This window comes from Coregonus clupeaformis, chromosome 14, assembly GCF_020615455.1.
Source record: "Coregonus clupeaformis isolate EN_2021a chromosome 14, ASM2061545v1, whole genome shotgun sequence".
Lineage (NCBI taxonomy): Eukaryota > Metazoa > Chordata > Actinopteri > Salmoniformes > Salmonidae > Coregonus > Coregonus clupeaformis.
Window position 1 is genome coordinate 36,366,399 of NC_059205.1, and position 13,716 is coordinate 36,380,114.

At 45.0% G+C, this 13,716-nt stretch overlaps 1 protein-coding gene across 6 annotated transcripts in view; it reads left to right on the top strand.

Moving 5' to 3' along the window:
* Nucleotides 1-13,716, top strand: part of LOC121580958 (catenin delta-2) — a 117,330-nt gene that overhangs the window by 80,586 nt on the left and 23,028 nt on the right. For all 6 annotated transcript variants that reach the window (XM_041896190.2, XM_041896192.2, XM_041896191.2 and 3 more), the window contains 2 exons: nucleotides 345-477; nucleotides 6,232-6,445. In XM_041896190.2, the coding sequence (XP_041752124.1) occupies nucleotides 345-477; nucleotides 6,232-6,445 (347 nt within the window). The remainder of the gene's footprint in view (nucleotides 1-344; nucleotides 478-6,231; nucleotides 6,446-13,716) is intronic.

Sequence of the window (13,716 nt, forward strand, 5' to 3'; positions counted from 1 at the left end):
CACAATGAACCAAGCCAAAGGCAAAAGAGAACAAAAAGGTGCAGAAATTACATTATACCAAAACACCACTAATAGAAATTACCACCACAACAGCTTCTGCAATTTACCACATACAGTAATCACTAGATTGCAGTCATCTGAAAAGATAGATAGAAGATTTCAGAATAATAGACAGTGAGTGTTTTGTTTAGCGTGCTTGTTTCTGAGTCCCAAATGGCACCCTATTCCCTATGTAGTGCAGTACTTTTGACCAGAGCCTTATGGGTGCCATTTAGGATGCAGATTCCTGTACCCATCCAGTGCTGTTCTGTATTCAGCCCTGTGTTTCCCGTGGTCCCCTGCAGGGAGTTTGGCTGGAGAGACCCAGAGCTGCCTGAGGTGATTCAAATGCTGCAGCACCAGTTCCCCTCGGTCCAGTCCAACGCTGCAGCCTACCTCCAACACCTGTGCTTTGGAGACAACAAGATCAAGTCTGAGGTAACCTGCACCAGGCCGATATGGCTCCTCATACATTTCTACTGCCATGTGCTAGCGGGGACAGCTGCATCCACTGCTATACATTATGAAATGTATAGGTCCCATAAAGTTGTTGAATCTGTGGTTAACACATTGGGCTTAAAAACAATCAGAATCAGCCAGTAGGTGGGCCCTGGGCAGCTGTTGTTTAATTTGAAACGTATGCAAAGTCCGCCTCTACTCTCATGTTCAGTACATCATCTCAAATCTATACCTTTTGTGAAACCGTTTTAGAGAATAATTCACAATTCTAGCTCAGGATCAATCCCAGGTGATAGAATTGTGAATTCTCCTCACATTAGTAGAGATATAGTATTGCCTGCTCTTGCTTTACCTGACTTTCCTCACCCTAATGTGGGGATGTTGGATAGCTTGGTGTGTGTGATATCTGTGTGTGATACACTACCAGTCAAACGTTTTAGAACACCTACTCATTCAAGGGTTTTTCTTTATTTTAATATTTTCTACATTGTAAAATAATAGTGAAGACATCAAAACTATGAAATCATGTAGTAACCAAAAAAGTGTTAAAAAAGACTATTCAAATAGCCACCCTTTGCCTTGATGACAGCTTTGCACACTCTTGGCATTCTCTCAACCAGCTTCACCTGGAATGCTTTTCCAACATATGTTGAGCACTTGTTGGCTGCTTTTCCTTCACTCTGCGGTCCGACTCATCCCAAACCATCTCAATTTGGTTGAGGTCGGGGGATTGTGGAGGCCAGGTCATCTGATGCAGCACTCCATCACTCTCCTTCTTGGTCAAATAGCCCTTACACAGCCTGGAGGTGTGTTGGGTCATTGTCCTGTTGAAAAACAAATGATAGTCCCACTAAGCCCAAACCAGATGGGATGGCGTATCGCTGCAGAATGATGTGGTAGCCATGCTGGTTAAGTGTGCCTTGAATTCTAAATAAATCACAGACAGTGTCACCAGCAAAGCACCCCCACACCATAACACCTCCTCCTCCATGCTTTACGTGGGAAATACACATGTGGAGATCATCCGTTCACCCACACCGCGTCTCACAAAGACACTGCGGTCGGAACCAAAAATATCAAATATGGACTCCAGACTAAAGGACACATTTCCACCGGTCTAATGTCCATTGCTCGTGTTTCTTGGCCCAAACAAGTCTCTTCTTATTATTGGTGTCCTTTAGTAGTGGTTTCTTTGCAGTAATTTGACCATGAAGGCCTGATTAACACAGTCTCCTCTGAACAGTTGATGTTGAGATGTGTCTGTAACTTGAACTCCGTGAAGCATTTATTTGGGCTGCAATTTCTGAGTCTGGTAACTCTAATGAACTCTGGGTCTTCCAATCCTGTGGCGGTCCTCATGAGAGCCAGTTTCATCATAGCGCTTGATGGTTTTTGCGACTGCACTTGAAGAAACTTTCAAAGTTCTTGAAATGTTCCGTATTGACTGACCTTCATGTCTTAAAGTAATGATGGACTGTCGTTTCTCTTTGCTTATTTGAGCTGTTCTTGCCATAACATGGACTTGGCCTTTTACCAAATAGGGCTATCTTCTGTATACCTTGTCACAACACAACTGATTGGCTCAAACGCATTAAGAAGGAAAGAAATTCCACAAATTAACTTTTAAGAAGGCACACCTGTTAATTGAAATGCATTCCAGGTGACTACCTCATGAAGCTGGTTGAGAGAATGCCAAGAGTGTGCAAAGCTGTCATCAAGGCAAAGGGTGGCTATTTGAAGAATCTCAATTATATTTTGATTTGTTTAACACTTTTTTGGTTACTGCATGATTCCATATGTGCTATTTCATAGTTTTGATGTCTTCACTATTATTCTACAATGTAGAAAATTGTAAAAATAAAGAAAAACCCTTGAATGGGTAGGTGTTCTAAAACTTTTGACCGGTAGTGTATGTGGGGACATTGGCTGGGTGAGGTGGAGGGATGGTGAGATGGGGGAGGTTGAGATGGAGAGATAAGTTGCAGGTGAGATGCTGTCTGGGAGGGATTGGAAGAAAGTCATTTAGGTCAGCTGATAGCTTTTCCTGGAACACTGCTGACGCTCATCTCATCGCCTCTCTCAGACAGATATATCACACAGGCAACATGGGCAGACACACACACATACACACACCACACGCACACACACACTTTGGCAATCACACACATAGACACACACACACATACAGTGATATACTATATATTCAAAGGTATGTGGACACCCCTTCAAATTAGTGGATTCGGCTCTTTCAGCCACACCCGTTGCTGACAGGTGTATAAAATCGAGCACACAGCCATGCAATCTCCATAGACAAACACTGGCAGTAGAATGGCCTTACTGAAGAGCTCAGTGACTTTCAACGTGGCACCGTCATAGGATGCCACCTTTCCAACAAGTCATTTCTTCAAATTTCTGCCCTGCTAGAGCTGCCCCGGTCAACTGTAAGTGCTGTTATTGTGAAGTGGAAACATCTAGGAGCAACAACGGCTCAGCCGCGAAGTGGTAGGCCACACAAGCTAACAGAACGGGACCGCCGAGTGCTGAAGAGCGTAGCGCGTAAAAACTGTCTGTCCTCGGTTGTAACACTCACTACCGCATTCCAAACTGCCTATGGAAGCAACGTCAGCACAAGAACTGTTCGTCGGGAGCTTCATGAAATGGGTTTCCATGGCCGAGCTGCCGCACACAAGCCTAAGATCACCATGCACAATGCCAAGCGTCGACTGGCTTCCAGTTGAGGCTCGCATCTACTACAAGACCATGGTGCTTGCCAAGGAGCTGTAAGGGGAACGGCACCTCCTTACCTTCAGGCTCTGATCAGACCCTACACCCAAACGAGGGCACTACATTCATCCACCTCTGGCCTGCTAGCTCCCCTACCTCTACGGAAGCTCAGTTCCCGCTCAGCCCAGCCAAAGCTATTTGCTGCTCTGGCACCCCAATGGTGGAACAAGCTCCCCCACGACGCCAGGACAGCGGAGTCACTGACCACCTTCCGGAGACACTTGAAACCCTACCTCTTTAAGGAATACCTGGAATAGAATAAATTAATCCTTCTACCCCCCCACACAAAAAAACAAAAAGTGGTTGTCCCACTGGCTATCATAAGTTGAATGCACCAATTTGTAAGTCGCTCTGGATAAGAGCATCTGCTAAATGATGTAAATGTAAATGTAAATGTGTAAAGCTCGCCGCCATTGGACTCTGAAGCAGTGGAAACACGTTCTCTGGAGTGATGAATCACGCTTCACCATCTGGCAGTCCGACGGACAACTCTGGGTTTGGCGGATGCCAGGAAAACGCTACCTGCCCCAATGCATAGTGCCAACTGTAAAGTTTGGTGGAGGAGGAATAATGGTGTGGGGCTGTTTTTCATGGTTCGGACTAGGCCCCTTAGTTCCAGTGAAGGGAAATCTTAACGCTACAGCATGCAGTGACATTCTAGACGATTCTGTGCTTACAACTTTGTGGCAACACTTTGGGGAAGGCCCTTTCCTGTTTCAGCATGACAATGCCCCTGTAAACAAAGCGAGGTCCATACAGAAATTGTTTGTCGAGATTGGTGTGGGAGAACTTGACTGGCCTGCACAGAGCCCTGACCACAACCCCATTGAACAGCTTTGGGATTAATTGGAACGCCGACTGTGAGCCAGGCCTAATTGGTCAACATCAGTGCCCGACCTCACTAATGCTCTTGTGGCTGAATGGAAGCAAGTTCCAGCAGCAATGTTCCAACATTTAGTGGAAAGCCTTCCCAGAAGAGTGGAGGCTGTTATAGAAGCAAAAGGGGGACCAACTCCATATTAATACCCATGATTTTGTAATGAGATGTTCGCCGAACAGGTGTCCACATAGTTTTGGACATGTAGTGTATTTATAGTACTGCGAGGCGATGCACGTTAGCTGTGTGTGTCATCATGGTACCTTGTCTTGCCTAGCAGTATCTTGGTTATTTTTGGAGTAGAAGGCTGTGTGAAGGAAATTACTATTTAATGGGCACTCTATTTTAGTAACAGTAGAGCAATGGAGATGGAGGGAGATTTGTATAGTAAGTGTCTTCATAAACAGAAGGGAATATACAACATGTACTGGATAATGGCAGCATGTATGTAGCCTGCAATCTTGCGAGCCAGTGTCTATCACCTTTGCCAACAGAGCACCCAGATAAACAGGTTCTGATTTGTAAAGATTTTTCTCCTCTGTGTTTAATTGGAGTTGAGCTGGACAGCAACAGCAGCAGTGCTGATCCATTCTGTTGGACCTGGCAGCACATCTGCTGACTGTTGGCACCACTCCTCCAGTGTGCGTGCATACACACATACGTATGCTTATGTGTGTGACACTCTGCCAGGTCATCTCATCTCACTTCCTCTGTCACTCTGTCAATATGTCACTCTGTCCTCTGTCTCTCTGAGACAGTGTGTCCTTGGCCTGTCTGTCTGTGTGCAGATTAACCAACATTTCTGTTATTTTTATTTTTTTAAATAACTGACCGACATTGGTTGAATTATTTGAATTCCATTTAGTTCAGGTTTTTTCTGTGAGCTCAATGCGCACATTGCACAGTTCCTCTAGAGATAAATCAATCCAGCCTGAACTTTGCGATGTATAGGGAGTTGTAGTTTCCAACAGGCCAATACTCTACATTGTTTAGCACAGGAAACGTGGTAATTAACTACAATGACCATATTCCATTGCGTATCTACTTGTCCGGTCTGTGTTTCTTTTACAGCTGCTACGGAAGAGACAGAAGAATGAGCGATCGTGAAGTGATATAGGGAGCAGCTGTTGCTTCGCGAAGTATCTCTACCTGAAAATACATGATCTAAGTGATTGATAGTTGGTATTAAGCAGTCATAAAAGTATGCCTTATTTACTTTGAAGAACTACTAAAATAGTGATTTTGTCAGACAGTATAGGCAGCAGCTCTATAGAGATGAGATGATGACTTGGAATGAAATAATGAAGTCATCAAATAAAACAAATGTAATATACACATCAACTGAAATATTTGATTAAAGTAATGTAAATAAATGATGGTTAATAAGTGATAAGTAGTAATGGGCAGTCACTACCATCATGGGACTTTTATTTAACTGTTTTATTCTGTGTTGTTACAGCATTCAACCCACATAATGCATACTGCATTTAATGTTTAAAAAAATACTAATCGAACCGAAACTGAACCGACCGCAAAAAGCACTAATCGCTCAGCACTAATGTGCAGCCACATGACTCTTGAGCTCTCAAACTCAGCTCTGGACCTCGAAGCCAGTTCCACTGCGTCTTTTCAATGTTCCCCTCTAATCAGGGACTGATTTTAGACCTGGGACACCAGGTGAGTGCAATTAATTATCAGGTAGAACAGAAAACCAGCAGGCTCCGGACCTCATAGGGTAAGATTTGAGTACCCCTGCTCTAGATTAATGAGGGAGGAAGGAACTGTCTCACCTGGCTCTAGTTGATTTATAGAGGAAAGGTACCTGAGTGAAATAAAGAACAGGATTCATAGGGATGCCTCCAGGGATATTGTTGTCAATGCTGAAAACTATAGATTACTTATTTGGCAGACAGTTTGTGGAATTGAATTGTATAGAACAGTAGCTAGCTACACTATTGCATGCATGTTTGTACTGTTATTTGTCTATATATTCATTTTGATCTAGTCTTGATCGATTTGTTATGATCCATTAACATCCTCCTTTTCTCTCCTCTCCCTGTTCCTCTCACCAGATCCGAAGGCAGGGAGGGATCCAGCTGCTGGTGGATCTGCTGGATCACAGGATGACTGATGTGCACCGGAGCGCCTGTGGAGCTCTGAGGAACCTGGTGTACGGAAAGGCCAACGATGACAACAAGATCACCCTGAAGAACTGTGGGGGGATCCCAGCCCTGGTCCGCCTGCTGAGGAAGACCACCGACGTGGAGATCAGGGAGCTGCTTACTGGTAAACAGAGTTTGGTGATACGTTTTTACAAAGAGAGACATAACATAGCCTTGCTATATGACATTATAAAGGCTCATACCTGCTTATAGCAAGTTATAAAGCATTATACCTGGATGCTTATATCTAGAGTTTATACACAAGCTGAGTTTAACAGGACATTGGTACTGGGAGCTGGATAACTAACAATTACTGAAGGCTGTAGTGGTGAAGAATCACAAAGGGACGTTTCACATCAACATCCTTAGCAGTGGTTTAGACACTGAATATGAAAAAACGAATATCCACAAATGACTTACTGGATAGAAGATTCCTATGTTTTATGAAATACAATATGATGTAATACTTGCATGGTGCTATTATCTATTAAAGGAGCGATGTTCTGAAAGTAAACATTGCCTAAATGTACTTAGTCAATAACAAGTGAGAGGTTATATCCCCTAGTCATGTTTATAGAGGGCATTATTTTATTCTTTATTTTTTACTGTAGAGAGGATTTTGAGCCTGGAAATGCTTTGGAAATAAACAGTTTGTGCTGGTACTGTCTTAAAGGAGATTACCATATAAATGAGAAAGCAGTTCAATGCACGGAACACAGAGTCCCTCCTGTCACAAATTAATCAGGCATCAGAAAACCTTCCCCGGCCCAGAGGAATTCTGCCTCTTCACTTCTTCTCTTCTGGCTGTTTAAATCAGAGTCACAGTGAGCGCCTGTGCCTCCTCTCCCCTCCCCTCCCTGTGACTGGGCATGGATTAACGGGACTATTTACCCATCTCTCTCCCTCCATCTCCCAGCCTTCCCCATGCCACTGACTGCCAGGAGGCGCCCTACTTAGGGAAGCGGTGGCGGCGGTTTATGACATCACAGGAAGCCAAACAAGGTTGTTGTTTCTTCTGCTGCTCTAGCAAACCCCCCCGCGCATGTAGAGGAGCTAAAGATTATTATTTAGCGGGAATAAAGCTCTTTTAAATGGCGGATTTCTTGTCTCCTGAGATTAGAAATGTGGATTGTGTCCTGGACTCCAAGTGACGTCGAACAGGAACCCCTGTTGCTGCACTTACGCAGCCAGGATGCAATTAGTCTAGTTTAGTGGAGGGGTGATGGGATGTGGTTGGGCTAGATTATGGTTAATCAAGTTGTCCTTCTGTAGTTCTTGGAATAGATTAATTGAAAAGTAGAGTAGTTGGATGAGATTGAAATGTAGAAATGTACAGCCATCTACAGACAGCAATTCATAGACATACACTACCGGTCAAAAGTTTTAGAACACCTACTCATTCAAGGGTTTTTCTTTATTTTTACTATTTTCTACATTGTAGAATAATAGTAAAGACATCAAAACTATGAAATAACACATATGGAATCATGTAGTAACCAAAAAAGTGTTAAACAAATCATAATATATTTTATATATATATTTAAAATAGCCACCCTGTCACGATCGCTGAAGGAAGTGGACCAATGCGCAGCGTGATGAGTGAACATACTTATTTATTCATTCACCACGAACGAACAAAACAACAAAACGATACGTGAAGTCCTTAGTAACAGAAACAAACCATACACGGAACAAGATCCCACAACACACTGTGGAAAACAGGCTGCCTAAGTATGGTTCCCAATCAGAGACAACAAGCAACAGCTGATACACGTTGCCTCTGATTGAGAACCACACCGGCCAACATAGAAACAAATGAACTAGATAAAAAACCTAGAACACAAAACACATAGAAACAACACACCCTGGCTCAACATAACAGAGTCCCAGAGCCAGTGCGTGACAGTACCCCCCCAAAGGCGCGGACTGCGACCGCGCCAAACATAAACCGAACAGGGAAGGGCCGGGTGGGCATTCCTCCTCGGAGGCGGTTCCGGCTCCGGGCTTGACCCCCACCCTGCAACAAACCCCCCATAGCGCCCCTGGTCCGGTCTGGCCCTGCTGGCTGGATCTGGACTGGACATCGGTGGAGCGGATCGCTCAGGCTCCGATGTGGAGCAGCTAACCGGTACCTGACCAGGCACCGGTGACCCAGGCACGGGCTGTGCCGGACTGACAACGCGCACCACAGGCTTGGTGCGGGGAGCAGGAACGGGCCGGACCGGGCTGACGACGCGCACCACAGGCTTGGTGCGGGGAGCAGGGACGGGCCGAACCAGGCTGACGAAGCGCACCACAGGCTTGGTGCAGGGAGCAGGGCCGGACTGGGCTGACGTCGCGCACCACAGGCTTGGTGCGGGGAGCAGGAACGGGCCGGATCGGCCTGACGACGCGCACCACAGGCTTGGTGCGGGGAGCAGGGACGGGCCGGACTGGGCTGGCTACACACCTCAGTACCTCTCGTCGTGCCTCTACATATTCCTTCCCTCTACTCGCCAATGGCTCCCGTAACCCGGTGGCCTTCTCTCCTCGTCCACCAACTCGCCCCTTATCTGCCTCCAGCAGTCCCGTCGTCCACGGTGTGAGCCCCCCCTAAAAATGTCTTGGGTTCGTCTCTCCCCCGTGGCTATGGCCTCCATGGCTCTCGCCAGACTCTCCCTCTTCTGCTCCCAAGTCCAACCTCTCTCCTCCTCCCGCGGCTTGACCCAGTCGAGGTTGATATCCTTTAGAGCCCTCTCTGGCGTTGGCTCCTGGACACGCGGCTTGACCCAGTCGAGGTTGATATCCTTTAGAGCCCTCTCTGGCGTTCTGGACACGCTGCTTCGTCCAGTTATGGTGGGATCTTCTGTCCCGATCGCTGAAGGAAGTGGACCAATGCGCAGCGTGATGAGTGAACATACTTATTTATTCATTCACCACGAACGAACAAAACAACAAAACGATACGTGAAGTCCTTAGTAACAGACACAAACCATACACGGAACAAGATCCCACAACACACTGTGGAAAACAGGCTGCCTAAGTATGGTTCCCAATCAGAGACAACAAGCAACAGCTGATACACGTTGCCTCTGATTGAGAACCACACCGGCCAACATAGAAACAAATGAACTAGATAAAAAACCTAGAACACAAAACACATAGAAACAACACACCCTGGCTCAACATAACAGAGTCCCAGAGCCAGGGCGCGACACACCCAAATAGCCCAAGCAAGTCTCTTCTTCTTATTGGTGTCCTTTATTAGTGGTTTCTTTGCAGCAATTCGACCATGAAGGCCTGATTCACACAGTCTCCTCTGAGCAGTTGATGTTGAGATGTTTCTGTTACTTGAACTCTGTGAAGCATTTATTTGGGCTGCAATTTCTGAGGCTGGTAACTCTAATGAACTTATCCTCTGCTGCAGACTCTGGGTTTTCCATTCATGTGGCGGACCTCATGAGAGCCAGTTTCATCATAGCGCTTGATGGTTTTTGCGACTGCACTTGAAGAAACATTCAAAGTTCTTGAAATGTTCCGTACTAACTGACATTCATGTCTTAAAGTAATGATGGACTGTCGTTTCTCTTTGCTTATTTGAGCTGTTCTTGCCATAATATGGACTTGGTCTTTTACCAAATAGGGCTATCTTCTGTATACCCCCCCTACCTTGTCACAACACCACTGATTGGCTCAAACGCATTAAGAAGGAAAGAAATTCCACAAATTAACTTTTAAGAAGGCAAACCTGTTAATTGAAATGCATTCCAGGTTACTACCTCATGAAGCTGGTTGAGAGAATGCCAAGAGTATGCAAAGCTGTCATCAATGCAAAGGGTGGCTATTTGAAGAATCTCAAATATAAAATATATTTTGATTTGTTTAACACTTTTTTGGTTTCTACATGATTCCATATGTGTTATTTCTTAGTTTTGATGTCTTCACTATTATTCTACAATGTAGAAAATAGTAAAAATAAAGAAAAACCTTTGAATGAGTAGGTGTTCTAAAACTTTTGACCGGTAGTGTATAAACAAAACATTAGGAACACCTGCTCTTTCCATGACATAGACTGACAAGGTGAATCCAGGTGAACGCTATGATCCCTTATTGATGTCACCTGTTAAATCCACTTCAATCAGTGTAGGATAAGGTGAGACGACAGTTTAAAGAAGGATTTTTAAGCCTTGAGACAATTGAGACATGGATTGTGTATGTATGCCATTCAGAGGGTGAATGGGCAAGACAAAATATTTAAGTGCCTTTGAACGGGGTATGATAGTAGGTGCCAGGCGCACCGGTTTGAGTGTGTCAAGAACTGCAATACTGCTGGGTTTTTCACCCTCAACAGTTTCCAGTGTGTATCAAGAATGGTCCACCATCCAAAGGACATCCAGCAAACTTGACACAACTGTGGGAAGCATTGGAGTCAACATGGGCCAGCATCCCTGTGGAACACTTTCGACACCTTGTAGTCCATGCCCTGACGAATTGAGGCTGTTCTGAGGGCAAAGGGGGGTGCAACTCAATATTAGAAAGGTGTTCCTAATGTTTTGTACACTCCGTGTATATTTGGTACCCTGATGGCTCACTATAGAGTGGCTGATTAATTAGAACGTCATCTGCACTGAATCAGTCCTTTGCCACTTGACTGCCGGCTCACGACACGGCCGCTGCCTCACCTGAACCACATAAAAACAACAGGCTCCTTCCTCAAATACCATTTCTGTCACCTTGACAACCTGCACAGTGCCCTCACCTTCCACGGCCCCCTGTAGAGTTAATTTGGGTCCAGTTCTGCAGACAGCCTACTTTCTCCCCATGTAATGATGCTCTTGCTGCCCACCTAGCACCCCCCACACCGCACCGCCTCACCAATGATGTAAGGCTGAGGCAATTAACCTCTTTCATCTGTCAGGCGAAATAAAAAAGATGTTATAGGTAGTTATTATGCGCCGAGCCTGCCACCACCACTATAGGCAGCAGCCCTTTCATTTTTGAAAACACAGAAATGCTGTGCGCCGCCCCGAGCGTGGTAAAGTGATGCTCTCTGCAAGATTACTGTCTCCACTAATTATGAGCAATGCAGCTAGTTATTTAGAGCAGAGCAGACCACAAGGAAAACATCCCAACATGACTGAGAAGACGAAAGTAAATCTGTGTAATTACATTGTTGTTGTGAGAGGAACGGGTGAAGAGTGACTGTCTGCCTCATCACTGGTAATTGCAATCATAAATGCTACGGTGTCCTGGGAGGGACATGACACGGTGAAGGTCAACAAGAATTATAATGTGTTGTGCCAGCTTTCAAGGTCATTACAATCAGTGTGCTGAGTGTGTGTGTGTGAGCCCTCTCAACAAATCACAGTGGTTTGTGGTATGGAGTGTTGTAGAGTGAAGGACCCTCTCCTCCTCCTCCTCCCCCTTCATCTCTCCTCTCTCTTCTTATAGATAATTGGCCAGCTCTTGTGGTGTGTGTGTGTATATCTCGACCTTTGGCTGACAGCAGCTGCTCACTCCTTAACACCATCCATGGCAGAGTCACCATGTTCCCACCACATCCTATTGAAAGCAATTTATGGTGACACATGACTCGGTTGTCTTTTTATTATACTGAACAAAAATATAAACGCAACGTGTAAAGTGTTGGTCCTATGTTTCATGAGCTGAAATAAAAGATCCCAGAAATTTTCCATACACACAAAAAGCTTATTTCTCTCAAACTTTGTGCACAAATTTGTTTACATCCCTGTTAGTGAGCATTTCTCCTTCGCCAAGATGATCCATCCACCTGACAGGTGTGGCATATAAAGAAGCTGATTAAACAGCATGATCATTACACAGGTGCACTTTGTGCCGGGGACAATAAAAGGCCACTCTAAAATGTGCAGTTTTGTCACAGCTCATCTGCGTGCTCGTCGTCCTCACCAGGGTCTTGACTTGACTGCAGTTCAACGTCGAAACTGACTTCAGTGGGCAAATGCTCACCTTCGATGGCCACTGGCACGCTGGGGAAGTGTGCTCTTCACAGATGAATCCCGGTTTCAACTGTACCGGACAGATCGTGGGTGAGGGGTTTGCTGATATCAATGTTGTGAACAGAATGCCCCATGGTGGCGGTGGGGTTATGGTATGGGCAGGCATAAGCTACGGACAATGAACACAATTGCATTTTATCGATGGCAATTTGAATGCACAGAGATACCGTGACGAGATCCTGAGGCCCATGGTTGTGCCATTCATCCGCCGCCATCACCTCTTGTTTCAGCACGATAATGCACGGCCCCATGTCGCAAGGATCTGTACACAATTCCTGGAAGCTGAACATGTCCCAGTTCTTCCATGGCCTGCATACTCACCAGACATGTCACCCATTGAACATGTTTGGGATTCTCTGGATCGACGTGTACGACAGTGTGTTACAGTTCCTGCCACTATCCATTAACTTCACACAGCCATTGAAGAGGAGTGGAACAACATTCCACAGGTAGCAATCTACAGCCTGATCAACTCTATGAGAAATAGATGTGTCGCACTGTATGAGGCAAATGGTGGATACTGACTGGTTTTCTGATCCACGCCCATGCCTTTTTTTTAAAGGTATCTGTGACCAACAGATGCATATCTGTATTCCCAGTCTTGTGAAATCCATAGATTAGGGCCTAATGAATTTATTTCAATTTGACTGATTTCCTTATATGAACTGTAAGTCAGTAAAATGTTGAAATTGTTGCATGTTGCGTTTATATTTTTGTTCCGTGTATTATGAGGAATATTATTTTGGTATCTTCATACAGCTGCTGCAATTCAGGTTCAGCTGAAGTCATATGTAAACTGGGATGTAAGATACTCTCTGTGGACACGTAATGCCTCTGTTCAGTGTTTAGTAAAACACCCGAGATTGAGGAGGAAGACTGAAGTCGTAGTCAGTGTGGTTAAAGAGGAGAGAGGAGAGCCCAGCTGCAGAGAGAGAGAGTTTCCTCCTTGTCTCTGTCTCTGTGTGGGTTACTCATACAGTCTGTGCCAAAGCCGCTGGCTTGGAATGTAATTGGTAGGTTGGCTGGTTGCACATGAAATTACGGAGAAAATTATCAATATCTATGAAGCCCTAGGTGACCAGTTTATTGCACAATCACGATGGCCTCTCACTATATCAAAACTAGGGGCTGAAATATGCTTTTTTGTGAACATACGCACGACAAGTAATGAAACATTTATAGAACCTTACCGTTTCTTTTCAGTGTTTTGAAAAAAATTTGTCCAAGGTATATTAAACTTTTTATGTTTCAGCACAGTTTCCACACTCATGTGCACAATATACCTCCATTCCTTTCCCAGGATATCTGCACCTGACCATTCTCCCACGTTAAATCACTGTTCGTCAACATCTTATCCTATCTGATGTTCTGTGTTCAG